This window comes from Ictalurus punctatus, chromosome 10 (assembly GCF_001660625.3).
Source record: "Ictalurus punctatus breed USDA103 chromosome 10, Coco_2.0, whole genome shotgun sequence".
Classification (NCBI taxonomy): Eukaryota; Metazoa; Chordata; class Actinopteri; order Siluriformes; family Ictaluridae; genus Ictalurus; species Ictalurus punctatus.
Genome location: NC_030425.2, coordinates 3527381 through 3548372, shown reverse-complemented (window position 1 = coordinate 3548372; position 20992 = coordinate 3527381). Strand labels below are relative to the sequence as shown.

Here is a 20992-nt window from a genome sequence, read left to right as displayed (position 1 = left end):
TGCATCTCGGTGTGATCCCCCCACCCCCCTGTTAGTCCTAAGGAAAAATCAAAATCTTGATTTGAAGTGCACAGAACGGTCCTGCCGCTTCATGCATTACTCTCAGCTTTGGCGCTGGTTGGGTTCAACTTGCAAGTGATGATAAAGTAATATGAAAGAAAGATGAATGCATTTTGGAATATAGTGTTGATGCAAATAGGGTCCCAAGTGCACACAAAGACTAATGTTTTCTTTTTGACTAAGGTGTTTCTTCAGAGGGTGTCTCCTTTTTGTCTGTTCACTACGGTATAGAATGAGAGGGAGAGAGTCCGTCCCTTGGGGGGCTTTTATCCCAGGGGCTCTCAGTGGAGTTACATTTGCCTTTCTCCTTTCTTCCAATAAGAGTCAGGAAGTGGTGGTGCCTACTAGTGGTTAGTGGCAGATTAGGAACTTGCACTGATGAGCCACATGAATTTATAGGCTAGGAAGAAATCAGCCCCAGTCTAGCTTCTGTATATTTTTCTTAGCATCATTGATGGTGCTGTTGTGCATGGTATTCACAGATTAATTATCAAGGGTACACAATATGTATTTGACAAGGTATAAAGTTTATTCAGTTAGATAATTTGACAGGGGACTGAAAATTGGTAAACAATTAAATTTGTACTTTGTCACATAAGGTCACATGATTACATCTCCATATCTATTCCAATTCCCAACAACCTCAATCATTCTGGACATTCTAAAACATTGTTTTAAGAATACATTATCTGATTTACTTGATACTTCCTTTACAGAAGTGACACTGAGATACTATGAATATTTTCTATGTGACAATGAAAATGCATCTACTTTAAAAGACATTAAACCAAACTAACAATAGTAATTTAAAATGAACTCAAATTGGGGTTACAAACATACCCCTTCAGTTATAGTTTAGTAGTAACCTGATCTACTTTACATGCAAAATGGCAAATGCATTACTCCATCTCTGCACTGTTGACGGAAGGCCACGTTATTCACTGCTCGTTTTCCATACTGGCATGCAAAGGTAATGTGCTCTCCATGCGCTGAGTACATTTTTCTTTTTTGCCCATAATATTGCCTTATGTTGTTGGCATCCATATCTTCTATGGTCACAATGCAGGGTTCTGAAATAGAGTTCAATATGAAACTATATTATTTTTTAAATCAATACATCTGAACTATCATTACAATATGTATATGTTGCCTTGCATAAATATTCACACAACTTTTTCCTTATTTTGTTACAATCTGCAGCTCAATTGGACTTAATTGGGATTTGTGGCATGTATTGCACAATGTGTTGGAAACATTACGTTGAGATTCTGGTCCATGATTGCATCACATAATTGTTGTTCGTTTGTCAGCTGCACAGTCATGCTTTGAATTTCTTGTTCTACTACATGGCAAAGGTGTTCAAATCTAATTTTCATTGTTATGGAACCAGTTTTAGAGGATTTGTGTTTTGTGACAACGCACAACTCATGCTGGAAGTAGCCATAATTAGATGGCATAAAGGACTGCAACAATACTGGTCAAAAATGGTCAGCAACAATACTCATATAGGTTGTGGCATTCAAACCATGCTTGGTTTCCTGTGCCAGGAAAACATTCCTCACATTACACTACCACCAGCAGCCTGAACTGTTAACACAAGGTAGCTTGGGTCCACAAATTTAAGTTGTTGATGCCCTATTCTGACATTACCATCTGCATGTCTCAGTGGAAATCAAGATTCAAGAGACCCACTGTGGCCTTCTGCTGTGGCCCGTACGCTTCAAGGTTGATGTGTTGTGTTCTGGGATGCTGTTCTGCTCACCATGGTTCTAAAGAGTGTTTAAGTTACCATAGCCTTAGTGGTAATTCACCAGCTTTTTGCTGGACAAAGTGTTTAAAAAAAAAAAACACACACAGATGCCTCTATGTTTTTTTTGTTAGTAACTGCAGCTGTTTGGTCCACAAACATCTAACTGTATTGTTAATGTTTTAAGTTTAACAAACAGATATGTCTGTGTTTTGACTGACAAAGCAAATGTATATACAGCATAATTCATTTAAAGGTGAGCACTGCTGTTGTTTAGTTCTAATGCCATGCACAGCTATATTGATTTGACATCACTCTGTAAACTGAGAAGGAACTTGTAGTTGAGAAACTACCTCAAGTTGACGAGTTGAAATTTTAAGATGAGTGGGCGTTTTCTATTGCTTTTACAAATTGGAGTTGCAATGCTGCGGTTCAAAAATACTGGCTGGAACAATCTGTGTAAGTGTCATTTGTAATACAGATGAATATGATGACTTTTAGGTTGAATACTTTTTTGCAAGGCACTGTATATTCATTTTAAAATTCAAACACATTGTCTAAACAAAAAAAGAATTGCCTATTTATAAGCATAAACAAATATATGTTTAAAAAATAAAATTGATAGGGAAAGAGAATTCAGACATTAAAATAGACAATAGATATAGATATGGCAAAAATATTCTTGTGCAAATTGCACCTGGTATTAATATGAAAGATGTTGACATTGGTTTGAAAGATTTCATGGAAGTAGCAATCATGGTAAAGGTGAAGGAGCTTCCGTAAGTTCTCAGGGACGACATTATTAAACTATTTTACTTTATTTAGCTAGTTTAATGTTCTGGAATGTTCACGAGACTCGTCTTCAGGACCAAGGAGTTTGCACTTTCTGGTTTCTTTTCTTTTTTCTTTCAGTAACATGACATGCACTGTTCTTTTTTTTTTTTTTTTTTTTTTTTTTTACATTTTTTTTTATTTTTAATGTTCTCATTAACTTCAATAGAGGGGGAAAAAGCAGCTGGTGAGTGATAACAGAAACTCCCCTGTCAGGAAACTTTTACAAAGTGCCTACAATTAAGACTCCTTCAATAAATGTTAAATAAAGGTCTCCTAAAATAAAACTTCACCACATCAACAATTATGTGCTTGTTTTAGGACTAAGTTTAGATTATGTGGCGCTTTTCTCTGTGAACTCATAACATATCAGAATGAGTGTGTTAATGTAAACATTTCTCACAGTTGTAAATATTCAGATCCATACTGTTACAGAAAATTAATCAACACTTTCTGATTTAAGAACTCAATTGAGCAGCTGATTGTAATCAGCACACACTCTATGTTAACAGAATGCCATAGTACATGCTGTTTAAAATTCCAGCACTCCCAAATGTGAAACTCCTTCCTGTGTCCCCGGAGCCATAGCAACATCCCTGTCAGTACAATTGGTTCGATAGTATGCAGGTGGAAAATTCATGGAGCCACAACTAATCATCTCTTAAGTAAGCTGTACTTACTTAAACATTTCACAGATCCGTTCCATGTTCCTTGTGCACAGGTCTTGAAGGGCTTACCATATAGTGACCATATAGTGTAATACTGTTGGCAGCGGTATTCAACTCGTTCTCCATATCCATAGTAGGATTTTTGTAAAGTAGTTAAATCTGCAAATTCAATGTGTGGTGGAGGGCCACAGCCTGTTAACACAAACAAAATATATTAAGAGCATTACATTAGAAGTATTTTTATTTAATTAATGTTTTAGATATTTTGCATTTTATCAAGGGAAATCAAAGTATAGCAGGTTTTCACCTGAACATGTAGGGTATGGACTACTCCATGTTCCATCTTCTCTGCATGTAATTGATGATTGTCCTGTCATAGTCCAACCAGGGTTGGTACATTCAAAGTTCAAAGAATGCCTAGGTTTAAAAGGTGGGGAAACTCCTGGACTTCCATAAACAATTTTTACATTTTGGAGTTCTCCTTCTTTGCAAGTAACCTCTGTGAAAAAAGCAAGAGAAAGAAGTTAAAAGAAAATACAATCAGAAAATCATAGGGGCATTTAAATAAAAATAAAATAAAAAAGCACTTAATGGACCCCATTTTGACTCGCAGCAATATTGCAGTCCAACCTCTGTTCGCTGGGCACACTACCAAATTCTGATAGCATGTCCAGCAAACTTTTCTGATATTTAAGAAATGTAACAAACACCCAATAAACTGAATTAAATGTGATAAAAAGAAATATTAGATACCATATTATGGATTTTAGAAACCATAGGCATTAACACCGATTTGCACAGTCAGAGATCAGTGCTCAAGCTCAAGAGTTCTTCCATGTCAGCCTTGGCAAACCATGTCTTCCATGTCAAGCTCGCTTTGTGCACAGGATCTTAATCCAACAGCATACAAAGACATTCCACACAATTGTATGCTTACAACTTTGTGGCAACAGTTTGGAGCTGGTCAGGTATCCACATACTTTTGGCCATACTATATGGAGTGTGGAGTGCCAAGGAGTGTGAATGTTCTGCAGATTGCCATGTTTGTGAATGACAAAATGACTTGTTTTGCAACAGTGCCATTTTTTTCAGTGTTTTGTCGCATTTCCAAGGTATAGTGTTTGGGTTAACATTTTTAAAAAATGCTTACTATCAAAATATTAAAACAGATACTGATAATTTAACATTTAACAGCATTTAACAAACATAAATATACCAATACCAACTTTGTGCTACACCTCTCATATAGACATTTTAGCATTTTCAATGCTTTGCAATTTTGTTTTTATTATTTTGATTTTATTGCATTTTAACTATAGCTTGACAAGTCCAATAAAGATTATCATGCTTGTCACTGCTAATGGTTAGCCTCCTTTATTAGCCAGAATTCTAGCACACCACATTCAGGCTGAAGTTTCCTCCACTATCCCTTATCCACTGGGGCATTTCTCTCTAAACCTAACCTAACCCTGTCCTTTGATATTTTGTACAACTGCAATTATAGCCTATGTGAAATTTAAATTAAAGTAAGCTGGACAATATCATTTCTCAATACTCTCTCCATTTAAAAAATATTTGAGGACATGCAAAAGGTACACAATTTGCGATATACACAAAATTACACAAAAAGATACACCAAAACTTATGTAACATTTTTTTCTTTAAAGGGATGACGTCATTACACACCTTTTTATAGGTAAAAGGTCAATTGGATGGAAACAGGTAGGAGATAGCGCATACTAAAAAAACCCACTGCTTTAAAAACACATCATCTCAAATATGATGGCTGGAGGATCCCAGAGAATATTGGGGACTTACAAAAAAGGGATGAGTCATTGAAGTCACTGTTTGAAAAAGCTTCCAGGGGGAAAATGTCAAACTTGTGTGATGAAAAGTATGTGGTATTGAATGATGTGTTGTACCTGTAAGTCAATGATGTTACTCATTTAATTGTTCCTAAATGTTGTAGATCCCTTGTATTGCGCCTCGCACACACCATTCCATGGGCTAGTCATTTAGGACAGCAGAAACAGACAGACTCATCAGTTCACGGTTTCACTGGCCTTCAATCTACACTGATGTACAGAAATACTACAACACGTGCAACATGTCAAATGACTAGTGTTATGTCCCAACCGGGCAGAGCCCCTCTACCCTCTCCCTTTTATCTCCACTCTTTTCAGGTGGATCGAAATGGATATCATGGGGCCACTTGAGAAGAACAGTGCAGGACACTAATACGTCCAGGTGATTTGTGACTACACGACCAGATATCCAGAAGCTTTCCCACTCTGTTCCATTACTACCCAAAGATCATACAAGTCTTGATAAAGTTGTTCTCCAGGGTGGGCATCTCTGAAGAAATCCTAACTGATCAAGGGACAAACTTCACATCACAGCTAACGGGGCAACTTCATTGCCAGTTGGGGATCACAGCCATGAGAACCAGTGTCCATGATCCGCAGACTGACGGACAGTGGAGTGCTTTAACCAGATGCTGAAAAGGATGCTGCTAAAGTTTGTGTCAGACATGGGACGTGACTGGGACAAATGGCTACCATTCCTAATGTTCGCCTACCGAGAGGTACCTCAAGCGTCGACTGGGTTTTCCCCATTTGAACTCTTATACGGCTGGCAGGTCCAAGGTCCCCTAGACCTGTTATGGAAGAGCTGGGAGGATCTTGCTTGTGGAGAAAAAGAGAAGGACATCATTCAGTATGTGCTGGAGATGAGGGACTGACTCAAATGATACCAAGTACAAGTGCAAGAACTTGAGGGAAGCCCAGAAATCACAGAAGACATGGCATGACCAACATGCAAAACAGAGACAGTTACAGCCTGGGCAGAAAGTACTACTATTACTTCCAACATCAACCACCAAGCTACTCACTAAATGGCAAGGGCCTTATGAAGTAGTGAGGAAGATGGGACCAGTAACCTATGAGATCCATCACCCAGATAAAGGTAAAGCCAAGCAGACGTATCACATCAACTTGTTCAAAGAATTAAAAGACCCACCAGTGAAGCAAGCAATGATGCCGATGGTGAAGGAAGTGACAGAGGTGACAGAAGAGGAACATGAGCCAGAAGCAAGGGCGCAGAGAGAACCAGCCAAGGTGAACCCGGACCTGAGGGACACCAGCAGGGTTCGGTTTGTTTTGCAGAAAACCAGCATTTGACACATGGTTCAGGATCAAACTGATCAGGTGATGGGCCCTTTGTGCTGATCCTGATCAAGTCTTCCAAAGTTAAATTGCATACTTTTTTTAATTTATTTATTTCATCCTTTTTTTGAGCTGAAAAGCCACATTCACAGAGACCAGCAAAAATTGATAGGACAAGCAATATCTCAAATAGATGCATTCTGTTCAAAGTAAATGCTGTGTTATTGTCATACATCTTGCATCAATCCAGTCAATTTTTCTTCATTAGTAATATCTGAGAAGTAAATTTGCGTGGTGTTGAATTTTATTTTTAGCTCCTTCCATTCGGTCTGGTCATGTAGTTCACATGCACAAGACACTGCTTGTGCTAATGGTATTTTTGTGGAGCACTCTGCAATTACATAGTTTGGAAAACATAGATTATGCTATTTCGCTGCCTGCTTTGGAACAAAAGTCACAAAACATTTTCTGTGTGCAATGATCATACCTGCGCCATGCAAACTCTTGAATCTAAGAAGTCTTAAAATGCCTTTCTGCACTTTTACTTAAATGTTCATTGATTGAAATGGAAAGATGATCCTCTGTGTCTGGCGTTTTCTATCTCACTCATGCTGGTACAACTGGAGCCTGCGTTTGCCATCAGTGTTGGTGCTCGACAGAGATGAGGATTGTTTGAAAAAGTCTGATATTTTTAATTTTACATGTCTTTCTGATGCGGAAAGCAGATCCTTGCTTTCTCCATGCGTATTTTGGCGCTCTGGATGAATTTTAACTGTGAAACTGCTTTTTTCCCTCACTGAAACTTTCATGCGCAGCATCTCATTTTATTACATCAACACAACAAATAATGTGATGTGCTACTCCTCACAGAACACGCAATTAAAAAGACATCACATGCAAATTTTGAAACCATAATGTGTAAATTTATATTGTCACCAGTGGTGATCACGGAAAAAATATCATTAGCAAATTAATATTGTTGGTCCTAAATGTGACCATTTTAAGTGTAGTCTGGAGCCCTGCAAAAGTGTCATTTATTTCATGGTGCGAGAGCTCCCCAGAGGTGACAGAAAAAGAAACACAGAGGAAAACGTACTGGGATTCACAACAGACTGAGGATCATGGCGCACACGGTCCTCCCTTGCCCAGTATTCTGTTCGGCAATATCCAGGCTCTTGACAACAAGATGGACGATCTCAGAGCCAGGATGAGATTCCACCGGGACATCGGAGACTGTAACATACTCTGTTTTCTGAAAGATGGCTGACCCCCTTGTTACCAGACCCATCTGATAACTTCTCTATTCTACGGATGGACAGGTTAAGGTGCTGGTCTACTGCTCAGAAGGTCGTGAGTTCAAACCCCGGCACCACTAAAGTACCACTGTTGGGCCTTTGAGCAAGGCCCTTAACACTCAACTGCTCAGATGCATAAATGAGATAAATGTAAGTCACTCTGGATAAAAGCATCTGCCAAATGCCATGAATGTAAATGTTTGTTTCATGGTCAACAACCCTACCCCAGGAAAATTACCACTCCTGCTCGCCTCACCTGGAACATCTGACTATGATGTGCCATCCGTTCTACCTGCCACGTGAATTTACATCGGTCATCACCACTGCTGTGTACATTCATCCTCAGGCGGATTTGCTCAGCGTTTACCAAAACAAACATTCAGATGCTGCCTTAATTGTGGCTGGGGATTTTAATAAACCAACCTGAGGCAGGTCATGCCAAACTTTTATCAACATGTCTCCTGTCCAACTAGAGGGGCAAACACACTGGACCACTGCTATTCTCAGTTTAGCCAACATTTTCTTAATGCTAAAATATAAACAAAGGCTCATACAGGAAGCTCTGGAGAGGAGGATGGTGCAGCGATGATCTGCCTATTTGGAAGCTGCATGACAGCACGCACTTGATGATGTGGACTGGGACGTGTTCCGGTCGAGTTTTGCTGACATCAATAAATTTACAAATGTAGCAATTATCTTTGTTCGCATGCTAATTGAGGATACAACACACACGGTCACAATAAGGACTTTCTCAAATCAGAAACAATGGATAATACCTGAGCCGCATGTGAATATCCGCACAGCCGTGTACAACACGGGACCCGTGTCAGGGAATATGAGCGAGTACAAAGTGTCATGCTGCGCTCCCTGATGCACAGTGAAAGCTGATAAACTCCAGTACAGGGAGTGGGTGGAGTCTCATTTCCAACTCAATGACTCCCAATGCATGTGGCAGGGACTGAGGACAATCAGCGTCTTCTGAGGCAAATCCACCACCTTGGTGAGTGCGGTCTCTTCTATGGCTGATGAGCTGAACATGTTTTATGTGCGCTTCAAGGCTAATTATGCTAGCATTAGCCTGCTGACTAGCATTACAGGAAGTAGATCTGTTTGCAATGAGAGTGTGATCACCATCTCAAAGGACGAGGTTTGGATGGCTCTGAAGTATGTGAACATCAGGAAAGTGGCCGGAACTGACTGCACTTCCGGCCACGTACTGAGATCCTACGCTGATCAGCTAGCTTGTTTGTTCACTTCTTCTATCTTTACAGAGTCCCTAGCTGAGTGTGTGGTCCACACCTGCTTTAAAAAATCGGCTGTTATTCTTGTGCCTAAGAACAATAAGCCCTCTTGCCTTAATCTTAACATCATTTATCATGAAGGTTTTTGAGAGGCTTATCAAAAACAAAAACATATGTTCCTCCATCCCAGACACCATAGACTCCAGTTAATTCCACACAGGCTGGCTTCCAAGCTCAGGAACCTCACCCTTAATGCTCCCCTCTGTGACTGGGTCCTGGACTTCCTTACTTGCAGACCCCAGGGAGTGAGAGTAGGCCAGCTTATCTCCAACACTATCATCCTGAGAACCAGAGCCCCACAACAACCTGTTCTACTCTCTCTACACTTATGACTGTGTGCCCTCTCACAGCTTAGAAAAATACTAGACTGATGACTGAATGTGGCAGTTGTATTAGAATTGTGGACATAATGTGTGCATGTATGTATGTGACTGATTTATGTATAATCACGTTGTCAAGAAATGACCAGACGTGAAATTATTGAAACACTAGTTGACACATTCTTGAGAAAAACAAAAGTACCTCGATGCTGTATGATGCCGGTGTTCTACACAAGAGTAATTGTGCTGATCTAATGTGTAGGAGTTCTACTTCAAATTGGGAACATCCCAAAATGGCCCGCAGAGAGGCATTATCTAGGGCGTGTGTGTATATGTATAATATAGCTCGGATCACCAGTATGTCTTTGCCCACTCCTGATCTGGAGTCAAATTTATTACTTTTTACTCGGTTTATGAAAGTGTGCAGTCATGTACACTAAAAGTCACAGGTATAGAAGCAGGCAAAAATATTTTTAAAGGTTCCAAAATAATTTAACAGATAAGGCATATTTCCAACAGAAATTAGACATTTAGTGCAAACAAAAAAAGCAGTAAGTCACTTCTGAGCTGTAGTCACTCTGCAGTCTCAATATATGCATCGATGTTTGGATAAATAGAATAACCTTACCCTTCTGGTTTTGGACCTTGGTTTCTTTTATTAAAACCTTGCATCCCAATGTCTGTCAACTGTGACAATTATATTATAGGTGTACCTTCACATATGGGAAATGGGCTGCTCCACTGTCCTTCATTTGAGCAGGTGACTTCCTTGTTTCCGCTTAGAAGCATGCCTTTCTGAAAGCAGTAGAACTGCAACTTATGTCCATATTTAATAGGTGCATTGTTTTGTGGAAGCCCAGCCACAGCCACACTGCCATTTATCTGTTTAAGCTCACAAACGATTTCTGTCCAGGGTACAAAACAAAGATATTAAGGGAACAAATGGCCAAAATAAGAGCAACCAATAATATAAAAAACAAACAAACAAAAAAAACAACAACAAAAAACAATAAAAAAACTAATTTTCAAATGTAATGTGTAATTGCTCCAAATTAATTGTAAATTAATTCACAAAAAATCCAAATGAGCAAGAGGGTTCCTGAAGCCCAAAATATGCTTTGCTTGAGTTGCTGTCTAACACTGCTGTCTGTACTGGAACAAGTTTAAAAGTAAATACGTACATAATACCACACAGAGGGTACAATACCTACCTTGACATGAAACAGCTTAATACTACACAACATAGTAAATAAATAAAACCATTTTTCAGACATTAGACATCTCCTTTAAAAACCACTTTTTGACCACTTTGACCCCAATAACTGCCCAGTTTCCAACACACATCACATACTAGCATATTCTTAAATTTTAATGTAGAAGGAAATCAGAGAACCTGGTGAAAATATATGAATATGTATATGTATATGTGTGTGTGTGTGTGTGTGTGTGTGTGTGTGTGTGTGTGTGTGTGTGTGTGTGCGTGCGCGCTGAAGGCACTTCCTGCATCTCAGCTCAATCCACGAGAATCCCAAATTTGAAATAAAAGCCTGCTTTGCATGACAACATACTGTACATATTCTGTAAATATTTAATATGCTGTCATTCGTAACCATGACATTTCCTATGTCATTCAAACTAATAGTCAAGTACAATTTGACTAACTGTGGGCCATTGGTCAGAACATATCACTTGGATACTACAGGTGCATCTCAAAAACTTTGAATATTGTGAAAAAGTTTTTTTTTTTCATAATTTAATTCAACAAGTGGAACTTTCATATATTCTAGATTCATTGCACATAAAGTGAAATATTTCAAGCCTTTTTTTTGTTGTAATCTTAATGATTATGGCTTACAGCTCATGGAAATCAAAAATCCGATATCTCAAAATATTAGAATAAAGAATTTATAATACAGAAATTTCGACCTGAGAAGAACTCTAATCAACTAATTAACTCAAAACACCTGCAAAGGTTTCCTGAGCCTTTAATCTGTCAGTCTGGTTCAGTACACACAACCACAATCAGTTTTCAGATGAAAGTAAATCTTGCATTTCATTTGGAAATCAAGGTCCTTATAAAACTGCACAAAAGGTGTGCCTGAGTCTACTGATTCATTTTCAAAGGCAATGAGTTGTTAAACCAAAACATTTTCTTCAGTGTAACTCACTGAAACTGGACAGTTGAAGACTGGAAAAAGTTTGGGTAAGCCTATGCCCATGATAGCCTCAGATTCCTGTTCTTGACTGACAGGAGTGGAACCCAATGTGGTCTTCTGCTGTTATAGCCCATACACCTTTGTGCATGCTGAGATGCTTTTCTGCTCACGGTTGTAAAAAATGATTGAGTTACTATATCCTTCAGGGCAGCTCAAAACAATCTGGCCATTTTCCTCTGACCTCTCTTATCAACAAGTGTTTCCACCCACAGAACTGTCACTCATTCAATGTTTTTGTTTTATGCACAATTCTATGAGAACTCTAGAGACTGTTGTGTGTGAAAATCCCAGGAGATCAGCAATTTCTGACATACTCAAACCAGCCCATCTGGTACCAACAATCATGCCACAGATAAAGTCATAGAGTCAAAGTCACCTTTTCTTCATTCTGATGTTTGATGTGAACATTAAATTAAGGTCTTGACGTGTATCTGCATTGTGCTGCTGCCAAATGATTGCAGATAACTCCATGAATGTGCAAGTGTACAGGTGTTCCTAATAAAGTGGTCAATGAGACTGTGTGTGTTTATTTATTGTTATTATATTATTTAATATTTATAAATAGTGTGTGTGTGTGTGTGTGTGTGTGTGTGTGTGTGTGTGTGTGTGTAAAAAATTAAATAGAACATTTCCACATTTAATGTAAAAATTACAACCTTTACAGTGTCATTGAAAATCAAACTGACACGTTTCAGAGAAAAAAAGTACAAAATAAATAACCTAACTGCATAAGTGTGCACACCACTGAACTAATATTTAGTTGAAGCACCCTTTGATCTTTTTTTATCTGTTTGGATAAATGTCTGTCAGCATGGGACATCTTCACTTGGCAATATTTTTCCACTCTTTCTTGCAAAAACATTCTAGATCCATCAAATTGTAAGGGAATCTCTTGTGGACAGCCCGCTTCAGGTCACCCCACAGTTTTTAGCAGGATTCAGTTCTGGGCTCTGGCTAGGCCATTCAAAAACATTGATTTTGTTTTGGTTAAGCCATTCCTTTGTTGATTTGATCCTTTGGGTCACTGTCATGCTGAAAGGTGAAATTCCTTTTCATCTTGAGCTTACCAGCAGACACCTGAAGGTTTTGCACTAAAATTGACTGGCATTTCTAGCCATTCATGATTCCCTCATGAATCACGAGCCCCAGTTCTGGCTGAAGAAAAGCGGCCCTAAATCTTGATGCTGCCACAAACATGCTTCATCTTGGGTATGGTGTGCTTTTATCTATGTGCCCCCCCCCAAACATACAGTACCATTTGGAATTATGGAATTATTATGTCTTTTGGAATTGGTCCTATTACACATTTTGCCACATGGTTTGGAGGTAGGGGGGGATTGGGGGGAGGGGTTAGTTATGATTGGATGTTTTTTGTGAGAAAGGGTTCCTGTCTAGCCACCCTGCCCGATAGCCCAGACATGTGAGGAAAATGAGAGATTGTTGTAACATGTCAGAAATTCCTGTAGCTCCTTTTATGTTCTCATAGGTCTATTAGCACTCTCCCTAGTACGTTTTTTGTCTTTTGTTAATTTGGATGGATGTCCTGATCTTGGTGATGCCACTGTGGTACCCCACTGGTACCCCATCTCCGTTTGTTGATGATGGCCTTCATACTGTTCCATGGATTATCTAATGTTTTCGAAATTCTTTTATACCCCTTTCCTGATCGATACCTTTTGATAAGTGACATACCGTACATGCTTTGTCAGCTCTTTGTGGACCATGGCTTCAGCAGTCAGATGAAACCAAGAAGATCTGAAGAAAATCCTACCGAAATCCTTGTCTTTATTTAGGGTTAATCAGAATAGTTTAATTGATGACAGCTGTATGATAATTACCTTTGAACATGAGATTGAATGTGATTGGTTCATTCTGAACACAGCCACATCCCCAATCATATAAGGGTGTGCCCACTTATGCAACCAAGTTATTGTAACTTTTTAATTTTTCCTACTTTTCCTTAAACTGTTTCTGATTGTTTTTAATTAAATTTTTTATATGTTATCATTTCACACACACAAAAAAAGTTCTGACATGATTTATCTTGGTTTCATTTTTTTTTTTCATCACAAAAACCTGCCATTTTAACAGGGGTGTGTTTATATATAAACTGTGTATGCATAATCTTACCCTCACATGTAGGGAATGGATTACTCCATTCTCCATTTTCACCACATATGACCTCTTTTGGCCCTACTAATTTAAGTCCAGTAGAATGACAAGTGAATTGTAAATGATGTCCATATCTTATTGGGTTATCATAATCAGGAAGTCCATCCACAATGATGTTATCCTTAGCTACTGGTGGAGAACATGTTATTTCTATTTAAAAAAAAGAGAGAGAGAGAGAGAGAGTCATTTGAATACTTTGGAAAATAATTCTCAGATTTTGTTTTTTTATTATATTTTAATTTTTTTTTGTGGATAATCTAAATGTATTTAAATGTGTGTGTGAGAGTATGTGTGTTACCTTCAGCACATGTTCTGGGCTATAAATAAACTTCTGACTTTTGTCATTAAACTTGGTAGCTACTAGAAAATTATTATTCTTCATTATTACTATACTCCTTATGGTAGATGGTACATTGTACTTAGTGTTTGTTAAATGCAATAAAGGCTTCTAAAATAAGTAGCCAAATGTCTTTTAGAAAAGTGTTAGGTTACAATTGTAACCTATTCTATGAACTACAGATAACCACCAATGCTTCAACACTTGGATACCTTCTTATGTGTTATGTGCACTCAGGTTGAGACCTTTTAATACAAAGGCAAGTGATAACTGTATGATTAAATGCCTTTTTTAATGGCTTTCATTCCATTGGGAACCTTGAGTTGAGAACCTTGGAAACTGAGTTCTGCTTAGATGTAACGTGAAGTCGAACCCTGGCAGTTCTCTATTATTCATAAAACATGGTTACACATGTGACCTAATGTTCTATTTTACCTCTCTTAACTGACAGGGGCTTTGTTTCAACACCTGGATAACCTATACCAATAGGCTAGTTGGTGCACTCAGTTCCCTGAGAGACAATGCTGACCTTATGATTTGGAGATGTGCATGGCGATGTTCAGGTAGCTCAAGAACAGACCTCCTGGAGTAACATACCTCTCAGTAGAGTCCATGAGGATTAAACAATCCTTGTGGAATGGCCTAACACAATAAGACTTGGCTTCTAGCTTGTTCATAGGCTATGATGATGACCTCTCTCCTGGTGGCCCAATACTCATGTAAACATGTTTACACATGTCATGCCAGATGAATAGCTGGTGCTTTGACCAATTAGCCACACTGCATTTCAAATAGCTTCATAAGGAGTGTACTGGACATGCTAGAGAACATTCTGTAGATTGACCATTATAGCACACTACAAAGTCAATCACCATCTTCTCAGATTTGAGACATATAACCTTAGGTAGTAACTGTGGGTAAGGTCACAAGGTTACCCTGGAACCATACAGTCATCACTACATGCAGGGCAAGCCTAGCACTATGACATGCAGCTTTTTTCACAAACAATGCTATATGTATGTTTAAAGTAAGAGCAGTAGTGAAAACCAGGGTTATATTGGCCCTTTAGAGCCTGGAGCAGATCACTGCAGTAGAATTCTAAGAATACAGAAGAATGAAGGATGTGGGAAAGTATACAGTAGGCTGCTTGGCCAATCATGGGTTCATTCATCTTCCTTAACTGCCGTTGTGCCAGGGTTGCTTCTGGAGTGCATACGCTTCTGTAGGTGCCACAGGGTTACAGACTTCATTCACAGCTCGTTGCCATGTTGATAAATCAGTGTCTAGGGCCTTGATAGCCGTGAGGGTGAGGCGCTGGTTTCTAAGGTCATCTTGGGCACGGAACAGTGCACTTTCCAAGTTTGTGGTCACCAGCAGCAGAGTATTTGGAGTCGGTCTTCGTCCATTCGGCAAACATGCCTGAACCACCGCAGATGTCTTTTCTGGATCACCTCTTCGATTGTTAGCTGGTCATCGCATTCACTTGGAATAAATTCATTCAATCATGGGTTACTATATCTTGTTCCAGAGGACTGTTCAACCCAACTTGGGAAACCCATATTGTCAATGGAGTCAGAAGTTGGCCAGGCCCTAAGCCCCAAAGCCTGGGCCAACGCAGTATTGATGGTCATATCTCAGCTTAGTCATCAAATTCCCCCTAACTCATGCAGATGACACTAGAAAAAGGTGTTTTTGTGCATAAATGTACCATTGGCAGCCCTTGCCCTTCATGAATGGGTATGTTGGGTGGAAGGCATCCATTGGAGTTTGCTATGACTCAGCAATGAAAGAAAGGATGAGGAGCAGGAGGGAGTGCTGCTATCCTGAGCACTCTGCCAATAGTTGTAAGCTCTTGTTGTACGTAGCTTCAGCTTCAGGCCTTCAGACACTTTGCCAATGGCCATGATTTCTCTCTGCATCATAGTTTTCAGCTGAGCCATATCTGATATTAAGCCATCTATCCGCCTTTAGAGAGACACGTTATATACAGTGTCTCACAAAAGTGAGTACACCCCTCACATTTGTGTAAATATTTGATTATATCTTTTCATGTGACAACACTGAAGAAATGACACTTTGCTACAATGTAAAGTAGTGAGTGTACAGCTTGTGTAACAGTGTAAATTTGCTGTCCCCTCAAAATAACTCAACACACAGCCATTGATGTCTAAACCGCTGGCAACAAAAGTGAGTACACCCCTAAGTGAAAATGTCCAAATTGGGCCCAATTAGCCATTTTCCCTCCCCGGTGTCATGTGACTTGTTAGTGTTACAAGGTCTCAGGTGTGAATGGGGAGCAGGTGTGTTAAATTTGGTGTCATCGCTCTCACACTCCCTCATACTGGTCACTGGAAGTTCAACATGGCACCTCATGGCAAAGAACTCTCTGAGGATCTGAAAAAAAGAATTGTTGCTCTACATAAAGATGGCCTAGGCTATAAGAAGATTGCCAAGACCCTGACACTGAGCTGCAGCACGGTGGCCAAGACCATGCAGTGGATTAACAGGACAGGTTCCACTCAGAACAGGCCTCGCCATGGTCGACCAAAGAAGTTGAGTGCATGTGCTCAGCGTCATATCCAGAGGTTGTCTTCGGGAAATAGACGTATGAGTGCTGCCGGCATTGCTGCAGAGGTTGAAGGGGTGGGGGGTCAGCCTATCAGTGCTCAGACTATACGCCGCACGCTGCATCAAATTGGTCTGCATGGCTGTCGTCCCAGAAGGAAGCCTCTTGTAAAGATGATGCACAAGAAAGCCCGCAAACAGTTTGCTGAAGACAAGCAGACTAGGGACATGGATTACTGGAACCATGTCCTGTGGTCTGATGAGACCAAGATAAATTTATTTGGTTCAGATGGTGTCAAGCGTGTGTGGCGGCAACCAGGTGAGGAGTACAAAGACAAGTGTGTCTTGCCTACAGTCAAGCATGGTGGTGGGAGCACTGGGGAGCTACAGTTCATTGAGGGAACCATGAATGCCAACATGTACTGTGACATACTGAAGCAGAGCATGATCAGTATGCAGTATACCAGCATGATAACGACCCCAAACACACCTCCAAGATGACCATTGCCTTACTAAAGAAGCTGAGGGTGAAGTTGATGGACTGGCCAAGCATGTCTCCAGACCTAAACCCTATTGAGCATCTGTGGGGCATCCTCAAACGGAAGGTGGAGGAGCACAAGGTTTAGACATTAATGGCTGTGTGTTGAGTTATTTTGAGGGGACAGCAAATGTACACTGTTATATAAGCTGTACACTCACTACTTTACATTGTAGCAAAGTGTCATTTCTTCAGTGTTGTCACATTAAAAGATATAATCAAATATTTGCAAAAATATGAGGGGTGTACTCACTTTTGTGAGATATTGTATTTTGTTCTAGACATCATCCACCATTGGACTCCAATCTGGAGTATAGATACAACAAGAAAGCATGTTGTATCAGCATCATCACTGTGTTCTGCACATGAAATGTCTGTTCTGACAGCTGCCTCTGATCAATATTGAGGCATCAAAATACAGAACTGATACCTGTCTCCAGGTGCCAAAGAGTTAAGATATTATCCACACAACATTGAGTCCTGCAATATCATGCTTACGTTACTCTTTGGAACTGAGCAGTGGATAGTGGGATCTCAATTCTGCTAATCATCAGAAGACATCAGTCTCATATAATCACCACATGGCTTTGTGTAAAAGGTCTCAACATGTGTACCAGGTGGTAAAACACCACCTCTGGCAATTAGAGGGGTGATAAACATCAGGTGCTCTACAGCTCAGTTTTTTACTAAGCAAAAAAAATAAAAATAAAAATAAAAATAAATATATATATATATATATATATATATATATATATATATATATATATATATATATATATATATATATATAAATTAATTTAATGAAGAAAGTTTTAAATGTTTTTTTTCTCACAGTGCACATAAAGATAAATATTATAATATAATTATAATATAAATACTAAATATTACATGAACCATTATTATTTGTAAGACAAATGTAAAATCCCAAGCATTTTAAGAATGTGCTAAAACCACAAATTTACTGGTACCTTCACACTGAGGCAAGTGGTTGTTCCAACCCTCAGCCAAACATGTTCTGTTGTCTACTCGACTCACCATCCGGTAACTAAAATAAATGTTACATAAGAAGGTTGCAGTACTGAATTGTTCTCAAATTGACTGAAATTGTACTTACCCTGTTTTGCATATGTATTTAATAGTGGTTCCATAAACAAATTCAGTGCCATTTACAAGGAAAAATCGACCATTTGGTATATCTTCAGGAAGCTCACATCGTTTACCTGGTGATTTTTGAAGATGATTTTTATTTTAAAATTAACAGAATATCACTGTGACCAGGCTGCTGAGACTGCTTAACTACTATCAACAACAATGACTGACTAAAGGAATTATTATCAATTATTGTAAATAATAAAAAAATGTCTGTTATATTCTTATAATTATTGTTACATAATAATAATAATAATAATAATGCACTCTTACACTAGCATCTTACAAATATATATATATATATATATATATATATATATATATATATATATATATATATATATATATATATATATATATATATATATATATATATATATATAAACCACCTCACAGACCTGACAGAAACTCTAGTCCTAAACCAACTTACTATATGCATAAAAATATTCTCCATATACAATAAAACTGTGGACTTACGTGAACATTTAGCATTTCGAATATTTTGCCATTTGTGTCCATCACAAACAAAGATTACTCTTCCTATATAACCCTGTTGGCAGTTATATGTCACTGAATCTCCCTTAATATATTTGCTTTTAAAAGAAGTAGTGGAAACTTCTGCATTATCCACTGTGGGGATCTCTGGGCAGGTTGACAGTTCAGATGATGGGCCACTGTTCACACCATCTGTCACAGTAATTTTTAATTTTATTTAATTTTAAATATTTAATAGGTGTTTCAGTAGCAACGTACAGTATATAAAAGTATGTCATGTACACATGTGACATGGTTTAAAAAAAACTAAAATAACAATAATACATGAAAAAAGAAATAAAAGTCTTACCGTCAAATGCTGAAGTATAAACTCTGGCCAAGAAAAAAATATATAGGACAGCAAGACTTGACTGCATTGTTCCAGTTTAGTAGGTTTACTCACCAAGCATTGTGATAAGACTAAGAAAATAATGGGCAGGGTTGATATTTCCCAATTTGAACCTTCCCATTTCTGCACATATTTCTAGGACTTACGATAAATTAAGAGTCTCTATGTTGTGAAATGTGTGTTTTGTAAGGCTGTTTATGTGGTTAATGATTAAATATTGTGTAAACACTTATCCATGACCCCATATCCAGATTTGTTTTAGAGAAAAAGTACAAAGTGTTATTTAAACTATGTAGAAGTGAAAAAGCAAAGAATAAATACAGATCATTAAAGCAACACTGCACATTATATATCTGATAATTGGAAAGCTGACAGAAAGGATGAAGATTTTGCTACGCTCCCCACACCATACAGACTACTCCGATGTTTGCAAGTTACTCTCTCTTTTTTTTGTGCACGTTTCTGTACTCGTGTAATAAAAAAGGGGGAACATCACAATTACAAACCATAATGAAACAATATATTTGCTAAATAATGAGCAGAGATGCATTTTGTTAGAAAACAAATTAAATTGAGAGCTTTCCTTGTCACAATTTTGCTCTGTATGTGTGCTGTCTAGACAAACAGATGCATCAAGACATTTAGGTCCCATGGAAATGTTACGATATCTGTCCAGTAATGAGTGTTTTTCAATATTAATCTGTACTTAATCAGAGAGCAAGAAAACTCTTCCTAAATGCTATCTCACAGCTGACACGGCATTGTCTTGGGATACTATCTTTGAAAATTTTACTCTGTAGAATAACTGAATGTATGAATAATGTTGGCCCAATAGAGTTTCCACACAAAGGCCAGAATGGTAAAGTACAAACAGTATTTTAAACCTAAAATGAGATTGCAGAAGACTGCAGAAGGTGATAGATAGTTCAATAGCTATGTATAACATACGTGTTAAACTCCTCAGTAATGAAAACAGGTTTGGCATTCTTATTTTTCAAGACTGATTGATAATTAATATCTTCTAATATAGGAAGACTGATTAATATCTCTCTGGAATTATTATTATCTACTGTCCAAAACACACACAAAGACTGAGTGACTGACTGAGTGAATAACTGAGAAAGTGGTTGAATGAAAGACTGTAAAGAATGACTGAGTGAATAAGAATGACTTAGTCATGTGTGACTAAGAATAGTGTGACTAAGAGACTAAATGTGTGTGCATGTGTGTGTGTGTGTGTCTTTGCATGTCAAGTCAAGTGGGTTTTTATTGTCATTCCTCTATATAGCTTGTATACACTTGGAACAAAATTATGTTTATGCAGGACCATGGTGCAACACAGAACAATACGTAAGACTGCATAAAGTGCAATACACAACAGTGTGAAATAAGTGCAAAACAATAAATACACAGAACAAAACTATTAATACACAGGACAGTAAATACAGAGAACATGGACTGTGAACTGTAAGCTATTGTGAAATGTAGCAGCAGTGACTGACGCAGCTATGTAAAGAGCAGTGTGCAGTAGTACTGAGTCTTACTGAGTTAGGTGTTTGACTAGCCCAGGTGAGCAGTGGGAGGTAGCAGGGTGTTGAGCATTCTGACTGCCTTAGGGCAAACTGTTGCCAAGTCTGCTGATGTGGGCATGGATGCTCTTGTACCTTCTGCCAGATGGCAGGAGGGTGAAAAGTCCATGAGAGAGGATGTCCGCTATACTGTTGGCTTTGTGGATGCAGCAGTTGC

At 38.5% G+C, this 20992-nt stretch overlaps 1 protein-coding gene across 1 annotated transcript; it reads right to left on the bottom strand.

Annotated features, from left to right (window-relative positions):
• Positions 1 to 568: 568 nt before the first annotated feature.
• Positions 569 to 19379, bottom strand: LOC108270916 (complement factor H). Its single transcript, XM_017477935.3, has 9 exons — positions 19208 to 19379; positions 18841 to 19050; positions 18329 to 18434; positions 18183 to 18259; positions 13733 to 13924; positions 10100 to 10291; positions 3614 to 3805; positions 3319 to 3498; positions 569 to 1130 (listed from the first exon to the last, which is right to left on the bottom strand). Exons 1-9 carry the CDS (start codon positions 19272 to 19274, stop codon positions 937 to 939), a joined length of 1410 nt encoding a protein of 469 aa, XP_017333424.1. The 5' UTR covers positions 19275 to 19379; the 3' UTR covers positions 569 to 936.
• Positions 19380 to 20992: the final 1613 nt, after the last annotated feature.

Bases quoted from the DNA above. Each gene is read 5' to 3' on its own strand.
- LOC108270916 (XM_017477935.3), bottom strand. From the start codon at position 19,274: ATGCAGTCAAGTCTTGCTGTCCTATATATTTTTTTCTTGGCCAGAGTT. The intron at 19,051-19,207 runs GTAAGACTTTTA...TTACTGTGACAG, and splicing joins TTATACTTCAGCATTTGACG to ATGGTGTGAACAGTGGCCCA. The intron at 10,292-13,732 runs GTAAGATTATGC...TACCCTGGACAG, and splicing joins TCCATTCCCTACATGTGAGG to AAATCGTTTGTGAGCTTAAA.